Source organism: Protopterus annectens, chromosome 16.part0 (genome assembly GCF_019279795.1).
Source record: "Protopterus annectens isolate FY-2018-M chromosome 16.part0, PAN1.0, whole genome shotgun sequence".
Classification (NCBI taxonomy): Eukaryota; Metazoa; Chordata; order Ceratodontiformes; family Protopteridae; genus Protopterus; species Protopterus annectens.
The window spans coordinates 337537655-337554077 of NC_056750.1; the positions used below are offsets into that span (position 1 = coordinate 337537655).

The 16423-nt window shown below is 36.7% G+C and overlaps 1 protein-coding gene across 10 annotated transcripts in view; it reads left to right on the plus strand.

Moving 5' to 3' along the window:
- Positions 1 to 16423, plus strand: part of SH3GLB2 (SH3 domain containing GRB2 like, endophilin B2) — a 1772316-nt gene that overhangs the window by 1536934 nt on the left and 218959 nt on the right. For all 10 annotated transcript variants that reach the window (XM_044057951.1, XM_044057956.1, XM_044057957.1 and 7 more), the window contains one exon: positions 9842 to 9942. In XM_044057951.1, the coding sequence (XP_043913886.1) occupies positions 9842 to 9942 (101 nt within the window). The remainder of the gene's footprint in view (positions 1 to 9841; positions 9943 to 16423) is intronic.

Consider the following 16423-nt stretch of genomic DNA (forward strand, 5'->3'; position numbering starts at 1 on the left):
TCAAGACACAAAACGGAAGCACAGATTTTCCTACATACAATTGTTCTGAACTATATATGTAACGCTTGCTACTGCGTCATTAGTTCACTGCACTGCGGCTTTTATCTTTAAATTACACAACAGGAACCTTCTGCCTAGAATTAACTATTTCCATTTCAACCAGTGTACAGTTAAATAAGAGCAAACACTCACATTCCGTCTCCTCAGAACTGCATACACATAGAACAACTGCCTTTTGTCGACCTGAAGCCATCTTTGCCATCCAACCAGCCAGGTGTGCGAAGGTAATGCAAGAGAACATCTCACTCATTTGGGTTAATACAATTTATGTGTAATATATTCTCCAGAAAACATGGGCAATGTGCAGTTATCCCACTCTGATGACATTAGAGCACAGAACTGCATATTGGCAAAAACATAAGTGTCAGTTTTACCCTTCACGGTTTTAATGAATTCTTAAGATGCTTCAGTGACAGCAAACCCTGCCATGTTCTTCAGCTTCTCTCCCTTGTACTATTTACCAAACATAAAGCTGTAGTCTATGTAGGTTGGATAACTGTGCACATTTTTTTACTTGATAACACCCCACTTGTCCACCTACCCATGCGGTCAGAAGCTGTGTCACAGCAGAACTGGGACAGAATGGGATGGATAATACTGAACAGGAAAAAGATCAGTGGAAATGGGCATTATTCCATTTTGGCACCAGTGTTATCTTTCACATCAGTATGACCTTTGAAGACTGAAGTGCAATGTAGTTCAGAGGAAGGCAATATTGTTGCTAATTTGGAAAATGTTTTTGCCAAACGTATCAAATTGTTTGTGTTTCAGTAATCTTTACTGTAGTTAAGTGAATATGCTCACTCAGCAGCCCTGCAATTAATTGCTCAGAACAAAAACTTGTTTAGATGTTTCACTAGATACAGCCATTCCTTTACTAGAGTACACCCTGATATCAAATGACAGAAGTTTGTCATTTACATGTTAGTAAAATGTTATGCACCAGGCAGTCCACCTGGACAAAGTTCTTTTTTTGCCAGATGCCACAAGGGTAGACTTGAGTCGGAGAATAGATACAACTAGATATAATTACTCATCTATAGCTTGTATCAGTGAACTAACAGAGAGACATCTGTATTGTCAGGAAATGAAATATCCTTACCCTACATGAGGAGTACTTCGTAAAGAACATGCAGATTATTTCTGATAGAAACTAGAACCTGTGTCATGAATAAGTGATCAGGCCAGATGACTACTTTGACCTTGAGAAAATAAGTGTAGCCCTTTACATTACACATGGGCAATATGTCAGGAGGTGGCTGTAACTCAGTGCAGGTGGTTTACAGGGCAAGCTGCAATGACTATGAAGCATTTTATGTGGGAAAATGCTCAACAGACTTAAAAGAAGGATTTCTGGCCATCTTTCCTAAATTAGAGCTAAGTGCAAGAATAATGCACTGGCTTGGCACCTGCAGCTTTACAAAAGACACACTGGGTTTAAATTTCAAATTATAGATCGTATGGACCTTTTGGAAATGGAAGGAGACTTCACTAATTTTTTAGAAAAACGTGAACTACTGTGGCAGCAGAAACTGAACTCTTTTAGAAAACCAGGGCTTAATTATTATTGTTTCATAAAAAGCATACTAGAATTCAGAAAACTGTCCCACTGTTTAAAAGACTATTAAAAGTCTGATATGGAACTGATTAATGTGGACATTACACGCTAATATTATACATGCTGATATTGTTATAAACAAATATCAAACATAACTATTTTACAATGAAAATAACTGACATTGGTGCCGTTTTCTGATATGTTTACTCATTTAAACTGAATGCTTTCTTAGTTTGATGCCACACTTGAGCATATCCCCAGGGCCTTATGCTTTATTTTTAACATATAAACCAGATCAAAAGAATAAAAACAGCCACCAGAGACTAAACGGAAGACACAACTTTTAATACGCCACAGAAAACAAAGTAACCAAACCAGGCTCTAACCACCGGCTTCTTCAGAGTTATTTGGTAAAACACTCACAACTCTTTAAATATACAAACAGCTGATTGGTAAATTAGTTAGTTAATTATTTAACTATCCAAACGAGAATTAAATTGATAAAAAAAAAAATCAATAAACACAAAAATCCACCTCATTTTAAACTTCTTAAACTTTAAGGACTTTAACATTCCATTAAATCTTAGTTATCATATTTTATAGGCAGGATAACCAACTAAACACACTTGTTAATAAAATCAATAGTTGACTAAACTAATGTAAAAACATTTTATAATAATGTTGTACATATAAAAAACTACTCTTGTTATTCCTAGCTATGTATTGTTCAACACTATAAATTCAATGAAGCTGTTTCCAAGTTAAATACAATTTGCCTAAAGTTTTAAACTAGGCTTCAAGGAAACAGCATCATTTAGACCGGGTGACTGTAAGGCATTAAGTCTAAGTTGCCAAGTTGTATCCAGGGCTCCAACTTTGTTGTTAATGTCACAGCCCCTTTCACCCATAAATACTCTGTCAATAATAAAAAATACAAACTTTTTAAAATCCTTACATTTTTTTGAATGTAAATAAAGTACATTGTGCTTGTCCTTTCTGTTAATACTTCTCAAATGTTCAGAGATCCTGTCACGTAATCTACGAATGGTTTTACCCACATAGACCCCTACACATGAGGTACGTAAGGCAACATAAACAATGTACTTGGTGTTACAATTACATAACCCTGGACATGGAATGGTATATTTATAATCATGTACACAAATATATGGACCTTCATTGATGTATCTACAATATTTACACATCCCACATTTCTTCGTAAAGGACTTTCTCCCAATTTTAACTTCTGTTTCAAGGATATCTTTTAAGTTATTCCCTCTGCTATAAGCAATCAATGGTGCACGTCCTAAAATTGACTTAATGTTGTCACTAAAGCAAAATTTCCATGCATTCCTCAGACTTTCCACCAAATCGTAGGCCCTATCATTGTATTTTAATACAAATGCAGCTCCTAATTTTTCTAAGTTCTTGTCACTATATGTGACAGAAGTCACTTCCCATAGTATAGGAGTGTAAAATGTTTCCCTTTTTCTCATAATCTCCCTTTTGGTGTTTAATAATAATTTTAAAGGATAACCCCTTTCTAGGAACATTCCTATCAACTTAAACATTTCATCCTTAAAGGTTAAGTTGTCACTAACCAACCTAGATATTCTCACCATCTGTCCCTTTATAATCCCTTTCCTTTGGTGATAGGGGTGACAACTGTTGAAAAGTAAAAGTGAATTAGAATATGATTCCTTTCTATAAATATTACTACATAGACCTTGTGATGTTTTCTTAATAGTAATGTCAAGGAAGTTAATCTCTTCTTGGTGAGAAAAATGTGTAAATTTAAAAAATTCTGTGGTGTTCAGGTAGACAGTGAACTCTACAATAGATGTCTCATCACCTTTCCACAAAATTAACATGTCATCTAAAAATCTATTATATAACAAAATATTGTCTTTGTAGAGAGCTGAAAAAATGAATAAATTTTCCCATGCAAGTAATACCAAATTAGAAAAAACAGGAGCACATTTTGCCCCCATTGCTACACCAGTTAACTGCTGGTAAATTTCCCCTTCAAAACTAATAAAGTTGTTTTTCAATATAATTTCCATGAGGTCTATTAACAAATTTATTTTGTTTTTATCTATCTTTTTACTTTTTACAAGACTCTCATGGAACATGGCCCATCCTTGTTCATGGGGAATAACTGTGAATAAATTAACTACATCCACTGTTATAAAGACAAAATCATTATTGTTTTTAACTTGCCTAAGCCTCTCCAGGCAATGCCATGAATCTCAGAATATGTCCAGCCTCTTCTACTGCTACTTTTGACCAAGTGTCCACAAAAGAAGCAAGGGGCTCAGTCTTAGAACCCCTATCTGCCACAATTGGTCTAAATGGAGGATTACTAACTTCTTTGTGGACCTTGGGAATAACAGACATAACTGGTAAAGTTGGAAATTTTACTGTTAAATAGTTGTATTCAACTTCATTAATAGCACCCTGGAATAGTGAATCCTGGAGAAATAAATCAATCTTTGAGTAAGCCCGATTAACTTCATTTTTTGACACTCTTCTATAAGTTATCTCATCACTGAGAATATACATCATCCTGCTGGAGTAGTCAGTTTTAGTCATAATCACCATTCCCCCTCCCTTGTCCGGTTTCATATACCTAAATTGTTGGTTTTGAAAAGAACTTTTAATAAAAAGCCTTTCATCTTTCGTTAAATTATCGTTCACAATTCTGTCTTGTAATAAAACCTTTCTAAATTCAGTTTCTAAACATCTCTCTAAAGTAATAATCTCTGAATTTGGTGGGGGAATGAATGTACTACTACTTCTAAGAGACATGTTCATTTCAGTTTCAATGGTGCTGACTTTGTTACAAGAGAAAAACATTTTTAAATGTAGCTGTCTCATATAAAGTTTAAGGTTAATCAAGACTTGGGCAATGCCCACTCTGTAAGTGGGTACAACATTTATACCCTTACTCAACAAATCAAAATGGACATCGCTTATTTCCATGTCAGTCTAATTGTATATATAAAAAACATTTCTCTTACATACTTTGTAACCCACTGATGTGTTGTTAGTATTAGAAATTGTATCCTCTCCAGGGTTACTAATATTATCAATTGAACATTGCTGATTAAAATAACTATTAAACACATGTTGCTCATTTCCTAACTCAAAAATATCACTACCATTCAGTGGTCCAACTTTTGGGGTACTTTCATTAACAAAACACACTGCATTTTCAGAAGAAACATTAATCAAGTTGTGTGAACAAAAATAATTCGTAGACATTAGTAACCCCTTCTGTTCACCCTCCCATCTCGGCCTTTCCAGTAGTGGTGTTGAATATTCCTGCCTGTCTGTCCCTTGTTTAACAGTCTCTCCGATCTCCTCAACTCGTTCTGGTGTTCTAAAAAAACATTCATCCGTGTCATCATTTTCCCCAAAGTTATTTTGTTCAGTACTACCAGTTCGTGCATTAGGCAAAAAAGTATTATCTTTCTTTTAGTGCCCGGTGGATAAGCACAGTTATTTTTATAATCGAGTGTCCTTGTTAAGTTTTATTAACAAGTGCGTTTAGGTGGTTATCCTGCATATAAAATATGATAACTAAGATTTAATGGAATGTTAAAGTCCCTAAAGTTTAAGTAGTTTAAAATTAGGTGGATTTTTGTGTGTTTGTTGATTATTTTTTTTTTATCAATTTAATTGTTTGGATAGTTAAATAATTAACTAATTTACCAATCAGCTGTTTGTATATTTAAAGAGTTGTGAGTGTTTTACCAAATTATTCTGAAGAAGCCAGTGGTTAGAGCCTGGTGAAAGCACTTAGTTGTTTGGTTACTTTGTTTTCTGTGGCGTATTAAAAGTTGTGTCTTCTGTTTAGTCTCTGGTGGCTGTTTTTATTTTTTTGATCTGGTTTATAAGTTTGGTTTATCCATTTGGATTCCTCTACATTTATTTATTTTTAACATTTTCACTGTATTTCCACCTTGGCAATTATAGCTATAGTTTTCAGCCTACTTAGGTGTTCACTTGTACATTTATACACATGTTGATTCATATTATATGCTTTTTACACACAAACCTGATGAAGTATTTATTTTGTATGAAAGCGATCTTTGTTAAAAGTGTTTCATTTTATAAATTACCAATATTTATTCTGATAGATGGCTAATGTTAGATCATTTTGTTAGTGAGTAGGTTTCTTAATACAGTTTGGACTAGTAGTTTAGTCTTAATAAGCTGTTCTTACATTATATATATTAATTTGGCTGTAGCTTTTTAGTTTTAGTTTTAAGGTAGCACAGTCTCAGTTTACACTATGGTGTTAGGGAGAAGGGGGACTTGGTTAAAGGAATGAGTTTAATGCTTTTATTGCTCTTAACAGAACCAACTTTGCTCCAAATAACCTGATTATATATAAATAATGAATATCTTTAATCCTTTTCATTATACTTAACTAGGATTGCTTGTTTGTATGTTTCAATAAAGGATATTCCATTTTTAACTCAACTGTGGACTACCTACTATTTTATTATTTTGTAGTACGTATTTTAAAGTTATTTTTTTATTAGTGAACTAGGTGCATAACATATTTCAAAGAGTGAACTTCACTCCTTTCATACTGCGAAGTTTCTGATTGGTTTAATTTGCCTAAAATACTTGCATGCAACAGAAAATTAGTTTTCAAACCATATGTTTTTCTGCAGACTCGAGTTACTAGAAAGATGTGACAGATTAATACTCTTACACATAATCAAGTTCCAGTCTGCCAAGACTCTCTTCTAGGATACCTGAGATTTAGCAAATCTTTACAAAATATCCTTTAAATTTTGAAAACTCTTTTGGAGGATTCTGGATTGGGGGGCTGTATAAATCACAAGAAATACTACATGAGATACCCAAGCACCTTAAAGATTATGAGGCCATAGGCATTATGAAAACATCACAAACCCTTAAGAAATTCCAGCTTCTCAGAAAATCACATAAAGTACAATAGTAAATAAGTAAAAACTAGTCAGACCTGACTGGAAATGGCCTAAAATAAACAGGAAAAAAATTAAAAACATTCAAAGGGTAGGACCTGACTTCTGAAGCAGTGATATAATCTTAGAAACACAGAAAAATTATAATGAGTAGTATAACACCAATGCCATTTTGATTCTAGTCTTCTAAAAAAACCTGGCTTCAAGCAGCAAAATGTTTTACTACTCCTGGGGATACACTATAATCAAGAAGGTACAATACTGTTGCCAATTTGTAAAACTCACTAGGGCATAGCCATAAAAGAAATTCCATCCATGAAAGCTTCCAACTCTTCTTGCTGGTATTTTTCACTGATGGCAGTTAACTACATCATTGAGCACTCATGGGAGGAAGGAACTTTTTTGGCCCAGGTCCTTCATTTGACCATTGAGCCCACCACTTCTAAACACTCGGTGAACCCATTCATTTCTCAGGGGGGAGAGTCTTTTAGATCAGTTTTTCACTGGAGATACAGAAGAATGAACTGGGATGGAATGCAATCATCTTCAAGGCATTTTATCTCTAGTTTAGCTCTACTATCCTCATGTGCATGTATGTACAGTTAAGGTGTGAGGCATGCTGTGGGCCAGTATGATCGACATTCACTCATCCATGTGATGTAATCAGTGGCCCTGCCCCTCCAGTCTCCACTGGGGATTCAACCAGAGAGAACATGCCCAGGAACATGCTCCCACTCCTATCTCCAATACATTGCCAGGGCACTTAACCTGCTAACTAATTTGGGGTTAGCTGGGTCAAAGTCAGGGCTTTATACCTCTATGCCAACAAAGCTAGATAGGAAAAGAGGAACTTTTTGAAGTTAGAGACATAACCTCTTAATATGAAAGCAAGACAGACTAGCACTTGACCAAAGCAAAGGAAGGCAGAAGGGCTACTCAGTAAGGAAATAGAAAATGAATGAGGTAGCAAACTGGTGCACCTTAAGGAGGGATGCTTACTTCTCATGTGCTGTTTAAGATGGCTGCACTGCTGTAAAGTTACTGGCTGTCCTCAGAAATGGATCATATTTGAGTGTGACAGCTGGTGGAAAAACAGTTATCTTGGCTATAACTCACAAGCAAATAGCTGGGCAGAGGGGTGGTGAAAGCAATGGCTGGGCTTACTGGTCAGGGATGGAGTGGAAAACAAATTGCTCATTCTAATGGAGGGCCTGCTGTTGGATTTAAAAACCTTACTGAATGAGGTAAACTAGAAATTGGGCTGTAACTAAGACCATAGAACAGCAAGAGAAACAGATGGCTTCCCAGAGTAAATCCAAAACAAATTTCCAAAACAAGGGTTTACATAAAGGCAGAGTCAGAAAACCAATACAAGCTATACAGTCTTCAATAAGCAGAAGTACACAGGCACAGATTAAATAAAGCAAAGTTTTCAATAAAGACCACAGGCTTTTATGCACACAGAAATTCTTCAAGCAGTTTAAAACAGTTAAACAACTCAAACCATTTAATGAATGAATGTCTAGTCACATGTTCAGAAGAACATAGGCATTAATGATGTAACATCACATGATCAGCCTCACAGATAGTCTAAGTAAAAATCTAGATTTCATAAAAGTCAAATTTAACAGCAGGGCACTATCTAATGGAGCGCTGAGAGGGCCTAGTATGTTACAGTAGAGAGAATGTTAAAATACACTTTGATGGGTATGGGAAAAGAAGACAAACCACACTGCAGTTTTGCTCTCTAAGTCATATCTAAAAAAAAGAACAGGAATCTACTGCTGAAGTCAGAAAAGGCAAAGGCAGCACTGAGAAGATGGCTGAGGGCCACAGGAGTGAACAAGAATGATGGATAACACAGAAAATGTGTGAATAATTGGATGGGCATACAAAGCAATAAGGACTGGTACAAATTGAGCTAGGCCATGTATAAGAAGGTTGAGAGCCTGGAGATTAGCCATGTCCTTGTTGATAAGGTCCATCATGATTCTTTCCATAATCTTACAGAAGAGGCTAGTCAGGTGTATGGTCTGTAATTCTCTGAATTAGTTGATGGGTACCCCTTTGTGCAGAGAGATGATTGTTGTCATCCTCCTTTCTGCCAGAACATACCTTGTCTGGAAGCTGTGGTTAAATAGTTCAAGTGGGTCTGCCAGGTCATGTTTTAGGTTATTTAAAAGGCAACCTGGGATGTTGTCAGGGCCCATTGATGACATGTTTTAAACTTAGAGAGTGCAGAGATGACCTCGCTTTGGGGGGCAATCAGTGGGAATGGGGAGGTGAAGCTTAATCCATATCTGTTGGCTACTTTCTCCAGTTGAGTATGGGTGGTACCATCCACAATCAGCTCTGCACATAGCTGGGTGTTCCCCTTAAGATTTCTGATGTAGTTAAAAATACATTGTGATATTCTTTGGCTGGGGAGGCTATTTTTGTTTCATAAATTGCTTTTGAGGACTTGACTAACTCTCTGATTTGTTTGTTTAGACTAGTGAGGGATTTTTTTCTTCTGCTGAGCCTGTTTCCACTTATTTTTGGACATTAGTTTCTTACTTTTGTTGTATAACCTGTTTATACCAAGTGTCCACCAGGGTGGCTTTTTTTCTGGCAGGACCTGGGTTTAATCCAGTCTGGTACTGCTGATTTTATACAACTGCTGAAATGGCTATACAGGGCATTGGTGTACACCTCCTTTTCTGGGTTTGAGGGAGCTTTGAAATTTCTTGCAGCATTGCTTAGTAGGAGGTAATTTTTCTTGGAGAAATTCCTTAGTGCTTTTGAGCTTGATGGGGTATCTGGCCTTATATTTGTTTAAAAGGAGACCATTTTGTGGTTCAGTCTTACCAAAGTGGACATTACGGGTGAGGTGCAACACTCCCCCATGCTAGTGAGTACTGTGTCCAGGATATTTGAGCCCCTAATGGGTGTGCCAAACAGCTGTTCCAGAGCATTTGCATCGACAAAGTCCAAGAACATCTGAGCCTCCATGTCAGTGGACGTGTATGCTCCTCAGTCAATGGTATGATAGTTAAAATCACCCATGACATTTTCACATTATTCATTCATAATCACCTGTATATTTGTTTTGTATACTAATAATTGTATTTTTGTCCTTTATGATTTATCCTTGTATTTGTGTATTATAAATATTTTTGCCTCTGTCATGGTTATGATGGGAAATGGTATTTTTATCCTATTCACTAGTTGGTAAAGGAAGTACAGCAGGAGTTCTATAATCTTTTTTTAAATCTTACTCTAGATGAATCATTTGCGCTGTTTGAAAGAGTTTGCAGAAGCACAGGCTACCTATTATGCCCAGTGCTACCAGTATACTTTGGATCTTCAGAAACAGCTGGGAAGGTAAGGACACAAACACTGTAATCTAATCACAGCACATCCATTGTTACGTTTCCTTTAATTATTGAGAATGGACTCATTCTTACATTGTTATGCTGTTTTTGATGGTATTTAGTAAACACAGAGATGACATCAGCTTCTGTGATTTTATTTTGATTCTTTCTTTATCACATTTGTCTTGTTAGCGCTAAACAAGTGGTGGTTGCAGGCAATATTATAGCAATAATCCATGACAAAGTTATGGGCTATAACAAAAGATAAAGGACTAAGCACTCTGACCAGGGTGGTTTAAATCCCACAGTAGTCTTGTAACCTACATATCTATGCATGGACTACTGCTGTTGTACTATAGTTATGACGTTTACCAGGCAATTGTAACGCCAAATTTGTCATATACTTAGCCAAATGTATGGCATGTTCAGCATACTATATTGGGAAAACCGAGAGAAATTTTAGGAAAATAATTTATTCTCATTTATATAGTATTAGAACCAAAGATCAAAATAATGCGTTGTTCAAACACATAGATAGTCAAGGAGAAAAACACGATTTTAAATTTGCCATTTTGGAGAATGTGGGAATCAACCCTAGGGGAGGTAGTATTAAAAAGGTATTAGCATGGAAAGAGGTAAGGTGGCAGTTGCTGACTGATGCAGCGACACCGCCAGGTTTAAATGAACACATTTCTGTAAAACCCTTATTAGAAATAGGATTATGATTGTGTATACATTTACGTATTTTATGAGAATGAATTATTTTAACAACATTTAACATTGTTATTATATTGCATTAATAATGTTTTGTTTTATATGTTTTTTAGATGGGACATTACTGTATTAGCTGTGAGTTCTATATATTATTAGGACGTGTCAGCTTTAAGAAGCTGACTCAGTAGGTTTGTTTTTGGCGCCAGTAAGGACATTTAAACTTTTTGAAACAGCTGTTTGAACGTTCTGAGGAAGCTCACGTTCAGTGAGTGAAAGTGCTTAACGTTTTTGTGGATTAAACTGCTTTTACACTATATTTTTGTGTGTAGAAGTTTATTTTACCCCTATAAAGTTTTTTTGGCTGACAGTGGTGAGTGGATAAGCGAGTACAGTGGCGTTTTGTAACAAAATAAACTAGGCAAACTGCATGTTTTAAGACTTCCAATTTTTAGTCCAAGTACTGACAGAACCTCTCCTACATTCATCCTGAAGCATCAAAACTATCATTGTAATCCAGGTGCTGTTAGCTGGCCACTCTTGCTTCTCCACTGTCCGCAGTGGGAACATGTGTTTTATCTTGAATGCTGGAAAATGTACTGTACTTGTTTAAAAATATTTTTTTATAATGCAGCACAGAACATAATAATTATGATTTTGTGTTCCTGAATTTGGGTAAATGATATTTTTTGCTCTTTCCAATGAGGCACAAATGCCCTTGTGCATGACATTTTCTCACTTCTGTTGTATCTGTAGCTACACCCTTGACTTGTTACACCCACCCCCTTTAAAAGTACAACAACACAGTACAGTATCAACAATGCATCTACATAATGTGGGAGTAGAACCCACAGCCTTGTGCATCAAAAGCAAGTATTTAACCTGTTATGCTATTAACAATGCAAGCAGACTCAGCATAAGCAACACTAAACTTCTGTTCCCCTGAAGCTCTCAGCTCCTTGTAAAATCCACTCGACACTCAACTGTTTCTCTTAACTTTGCAGCACAAGAAATCTGGAAAAAGCCAAAATTTATTGGGGGGGGGGGACAAAAACCAGGGACACATTTTAAACAATGCTTGTATAATTTTGGAAAGTTGCTAGAATAAAATGTGGTTACCACCATGCATTTCACTCCTAAATCTTGAACCCAGGACCCTGTGCACTACATTCAGAGCAACATACCACTATGCCAAATCAGCAGTTTCCTGAACAATAGAAAGACTGAAACTTAAATGGCTATCATTTAGTGAATCACTTCTCACCATAGCTGTCAACCTCTTAGCACAAAAAACCTGGACAAAGCCAATAATGGGAGAATACAGCCCCTAAAATAGGGACACATTTCAAATACTGATCTTACAAACTTAGAAAATTTCCAGAATAAAAGGTTTTGTGATGCTGTTTATTTTCTGAAGAATATGAAGTCTGAAATTCAAATGCCTGTCATTATATAGTGAATTCAATCCTTCACTGAAATCCAGGAAACCACAGATTTAATATGAGGCATAATAAATCTAGAAAGTTTTCAGAAGGGGTGGTGGGTATGGGACTGTAGGCTATTGTTACCTGTGCACAAGGTTTGAGCATCTCCTCTAGCCACCAGGTATATTCACCTGGGGCATTTTATACACACACACACACACTGCTGCAGCTCTTCCTACCTTTCCAGGCAGCAACAGCTCACAGGAGCATAGATATCCAACTCTGCTTCATTCCATAGGCAGCATAGATATCCAGCTCTGCTTTATTCCATAGGCAGCATAGATATCCAGCTCTGCTTTATTCCATAGGCAGCATAGATATCCAGCTCTGCTTTGTTCCATAGCCAGCATAGATATCCAGCTCTGCTTTGTTCATAGGCAGCATAGATATCCACCTCTGCTTCATTCTGTAGGCAGCATAGATATCCAGCTCTGCTTCATTCCATAGGCAGCATCAATATCCAGCTCTGCTTCGTTCTGTAGACAGCATAGATATCGAGCTCTGCTTCTCTCCATAGGCAGCATAGATATCCAGCTCTGCTTCGTTCAAAAGGCAGCACAGATATCCAGTTTTGCAGCAGCTCCAGCCTCGCATCACAGTTATTCCTGCTATGGATACCTTTGAGCAGCCAGAAATGAGCTTCAGCTCAATTCCGACAGGCTGGCAGGCCATTTCATGGAGCTGACATCATCGTGCACGTGATGATGTCAGCTCAGAAAGCCAGGAAATAAAATTTTAAAACAAAAGCTCTGGGAAATTAAGGGGTGCCACTCTGGAATCGTGGCACCCCATTATTTGGACCCCAAAACTCAGTAAAAAACAAGTAATTTGGTACATTTGGGAGGTATGCCTACAAGGTATCCTCTGATTCCATATTGTTGGATTTATTGCACATCTGTAAAACAAATAACATCAGAAATACTTGTTGTAGGGACATAAATCTCATCTGCAGCATCAGCTGCCTCTTCTTTTCATTATTTTGTTAGAAATCACAGGTAATCTTACAGTATCTTTTGCAGTGTTATGTCTCTATTTACTATATACAAGACTGTGTCTATTTCTAATGAATATTCAACACTGCATGTACCTGTGCAAGCTATGTACATGCTGTTTCTAAATGATTTTTTATGTAAGCTATTGTAAAGCTTTTTCTCTCATATACGTACACTTGCCTATATTTTGTACTCCCTCTGATGTCATGAAACTGTATTTTATGTATGTGTTAAACCTGGTGCTAAATGTGAAGATTTTCCTCCCCAGGCCTCTGCTGAAAAAGGATTTTATCCCAGTTGGACTTTTCCAGTAAGGATATATAGATAGATAGATTAAAAAAAATATATATATATATATATATATATATATATATATATATATATTTTTTTTTTTAATGTTTAGAAACTTTTTTTTAAAACACACCTTTATTGAATTATCACTTGTGACACAGGCCACATTTGCATTTATACAAAAGTAATCAAACTGTATTAACACATGAACAAACACTGTACTTCACATATGTTGTTATATATCATATAACCTAAGCAACATTACATAAATTATTCAATTCCTGCCTCTTTATTTTTGTTTAAACAAGAAACATCTTTATTAACCATCACTTACGACAAAAGCAATCATACGTTTATATAAATGAAAACAAACCACACCGACACAATCCTAGTTGCAAGCATTTTACATCACAAACCATACTGACACACTCCCAGTTGCAGACATTATAAAGATATATATATATATATATATATATATATATATATATATATATATATAGAGTGCTCTAAAACACTTTCTTGTTTTGTTAAATACTATTGTATGTACACACTTTCACACCTTAATACTCACTAGATGTATGAGGCACAGTGTTATATAATATATATCATAATAATGTATATGTTATATAATATATATTATAATAACCATTGGATAATTATCTCCATACAGTATACTATATTCTTAACATAGATAGTACTGCATCAAACCCCATGTTTCTCCATTGTTGAATAAAGTAAAGTCATGCGAATTTGTTACTTGAAATGTGCTTTTTCTCTTTCATCTTGTGAAGACTTCTGTAAGTCTTGTAAATTTTATCTAGACTTCTGTCTTCTTCTTCTTTCGGCTTTTTCTGGTTAGGGGTCACCACAGTGGATCATCTGTCCGCTCATGATTGGCAGTGGAGTTTTACAGTGTCGAGTTGCCAGCCCGGTGCCCAACCTTCCACAGAAGGCACACACTCACACCTAAGGCCAATTTAGAGTGTCCAATCCACCTACTGCATGTCTTTGGGATGTGGGAGGAAACCGGAGCACCTGGAGAAAACCCACAAGACCACAGGGAGAACATGCAGACTCCGCACAGGAGGCACCCCAGCAGAGAATCGAACCGAAGAACCTCTTGCTGTGAGGTGGCAATGCTAAACGCTGCACCACCATGGCCGCCCGTATCTAGACTTCTGTAAATAGTATTGTAGGCACATAGTTTTTTTCTCTGAATTACTGACTTTTTTTTTTAACATGTAATACTTTTAAAGCCTATGCCGAACTTGTTATCACTGTAATATATTGTGGAGCTTTTCTCCTTGGGGGGGGGGGGGGTGAGAGAGGTCATGAGTTCTAAACTAAACAGTCAGGTTTTGTCTCGGACATGACAAAGTGGTGTTTTCCAGAGATGGTGGTGAATGGAAGGGGTTTCTAGACTAGATAGTACTGACAAAAAATCTGACGACTTCAAAAATCTAATGGATAACTGGAAGGTGTGCAGTTGGTGGCTGGAAAGGATCAGTAGTTGTAGGGTGCTAACTGCAGCATCTGAGCAGATTGTACAGCAAGAATCATCTTCTGCCACTCTCTGAGCCCTGTCATGTCTACAGCTAGTGGATTGTTGCTGTATTGTTGTGATAAATTGCTAACAACCTTTTAAAAATAAATAACCCATTGAGTGTGTCTGTAATTTCCGTTGATTAAAAGGTACATTTGAAAGTTTTGTCAGGAAAACATTGTTTTTGATGTTTTTTTTTTTCCTTTGGTGGTGGTGTTATCTGAGGTGAACAGAGTATGTTTACAGGTTTTTAAACATGTTTTTTCATTTAAATTGCAATATTGGTGCCATTTTGCATGCTAAACATTACTGACAATAATTTTTTCATAAATTGATACTTTATTCCATGTCTAAGGCTGTTTTATGGTATTTCTAATCATTTGGGGCTAAAGTTAGCCTTTGTTTATTAAAAGTGGGGAACCACTGTGGCATGTATTTTGTGCTATGAACCGTGTTCCTGAAACTACTGTTATTTTTATTCACTGCAGTGTTCCGAGTAGTATGCCTGCAGAAATAGAATTCAGATCGCTATATACAGGGTAAATAGTGGGATTTATCCATTTTTTACTCTGCTGACCATGCAGCCAGTATTTGGTATTGCTCTGGCTAGTTTTTTTGTCCCCCTGACTTTATGAACTCAGATACAGTGCATCTCTCCTCATCCAAGAGCTACCCCTTGTGCACCTAAAAAAACATAGAGATAAATCAAGAAATATGACTCAGCCTATGGCTTGTGACTTGGTAGTAGCCTTGAGCAGGCTATTTGATCACTTACCTACTTTTGCCTTCAGGTCCCCTGGTATGGTGTTAATACCACAACTGTGCATGACACGAGGGTCAGACATGTCCTCTGGGGTTGTACCATTGCCTGGTTCTTCTACAGAAGAGCCAAACACCTGAAGTGCATTGGAAGTCAGTGGTGTAGAATCTGCTGTCAGTGTTGATGCATCTTGCCCAGATGATTCTCGTACATGTGTAGTGTATTGATTCCAGCTTTGGAGGACAGTTTTAAGAAAGCTTTCAGTTCTCCTCTGCTGAATGGATCTGTGCCTAAAATGTGTTTAAGGAATGCAGGATGTGCTGTGTCATGCCTGGCCTCCAAACCTGCCTTATCTTCAGACCCTGCTTCTGTATCCCCAGTGATCTCTTCCAGTAAAAAGAATCTTCATCAAAACCCATTTCCTTCAGCTAAACTTGGCAAGTGGCTAGAATCTCAGGAAAACAAGCTGTCACAGTCCACCATGATAGCTTTAAAATTGTTTAACTTCCCTTTTTTTGTGGAAGTTTGTGTTGAGGTGTATGTATAGTTTAGTTCACTGCACCATTACTTGCTGAGCAGAAAATCTTTGTGAGTGATATTGTTTCTACTGTTTCTCAAATGTCTAAACACGCTTTAAAGTGTACATTGGAGAGGACTAGTACTGTTTCTAGAAATGCAGAGACAATGGTTGTAATAAGGAGGTATGCTTG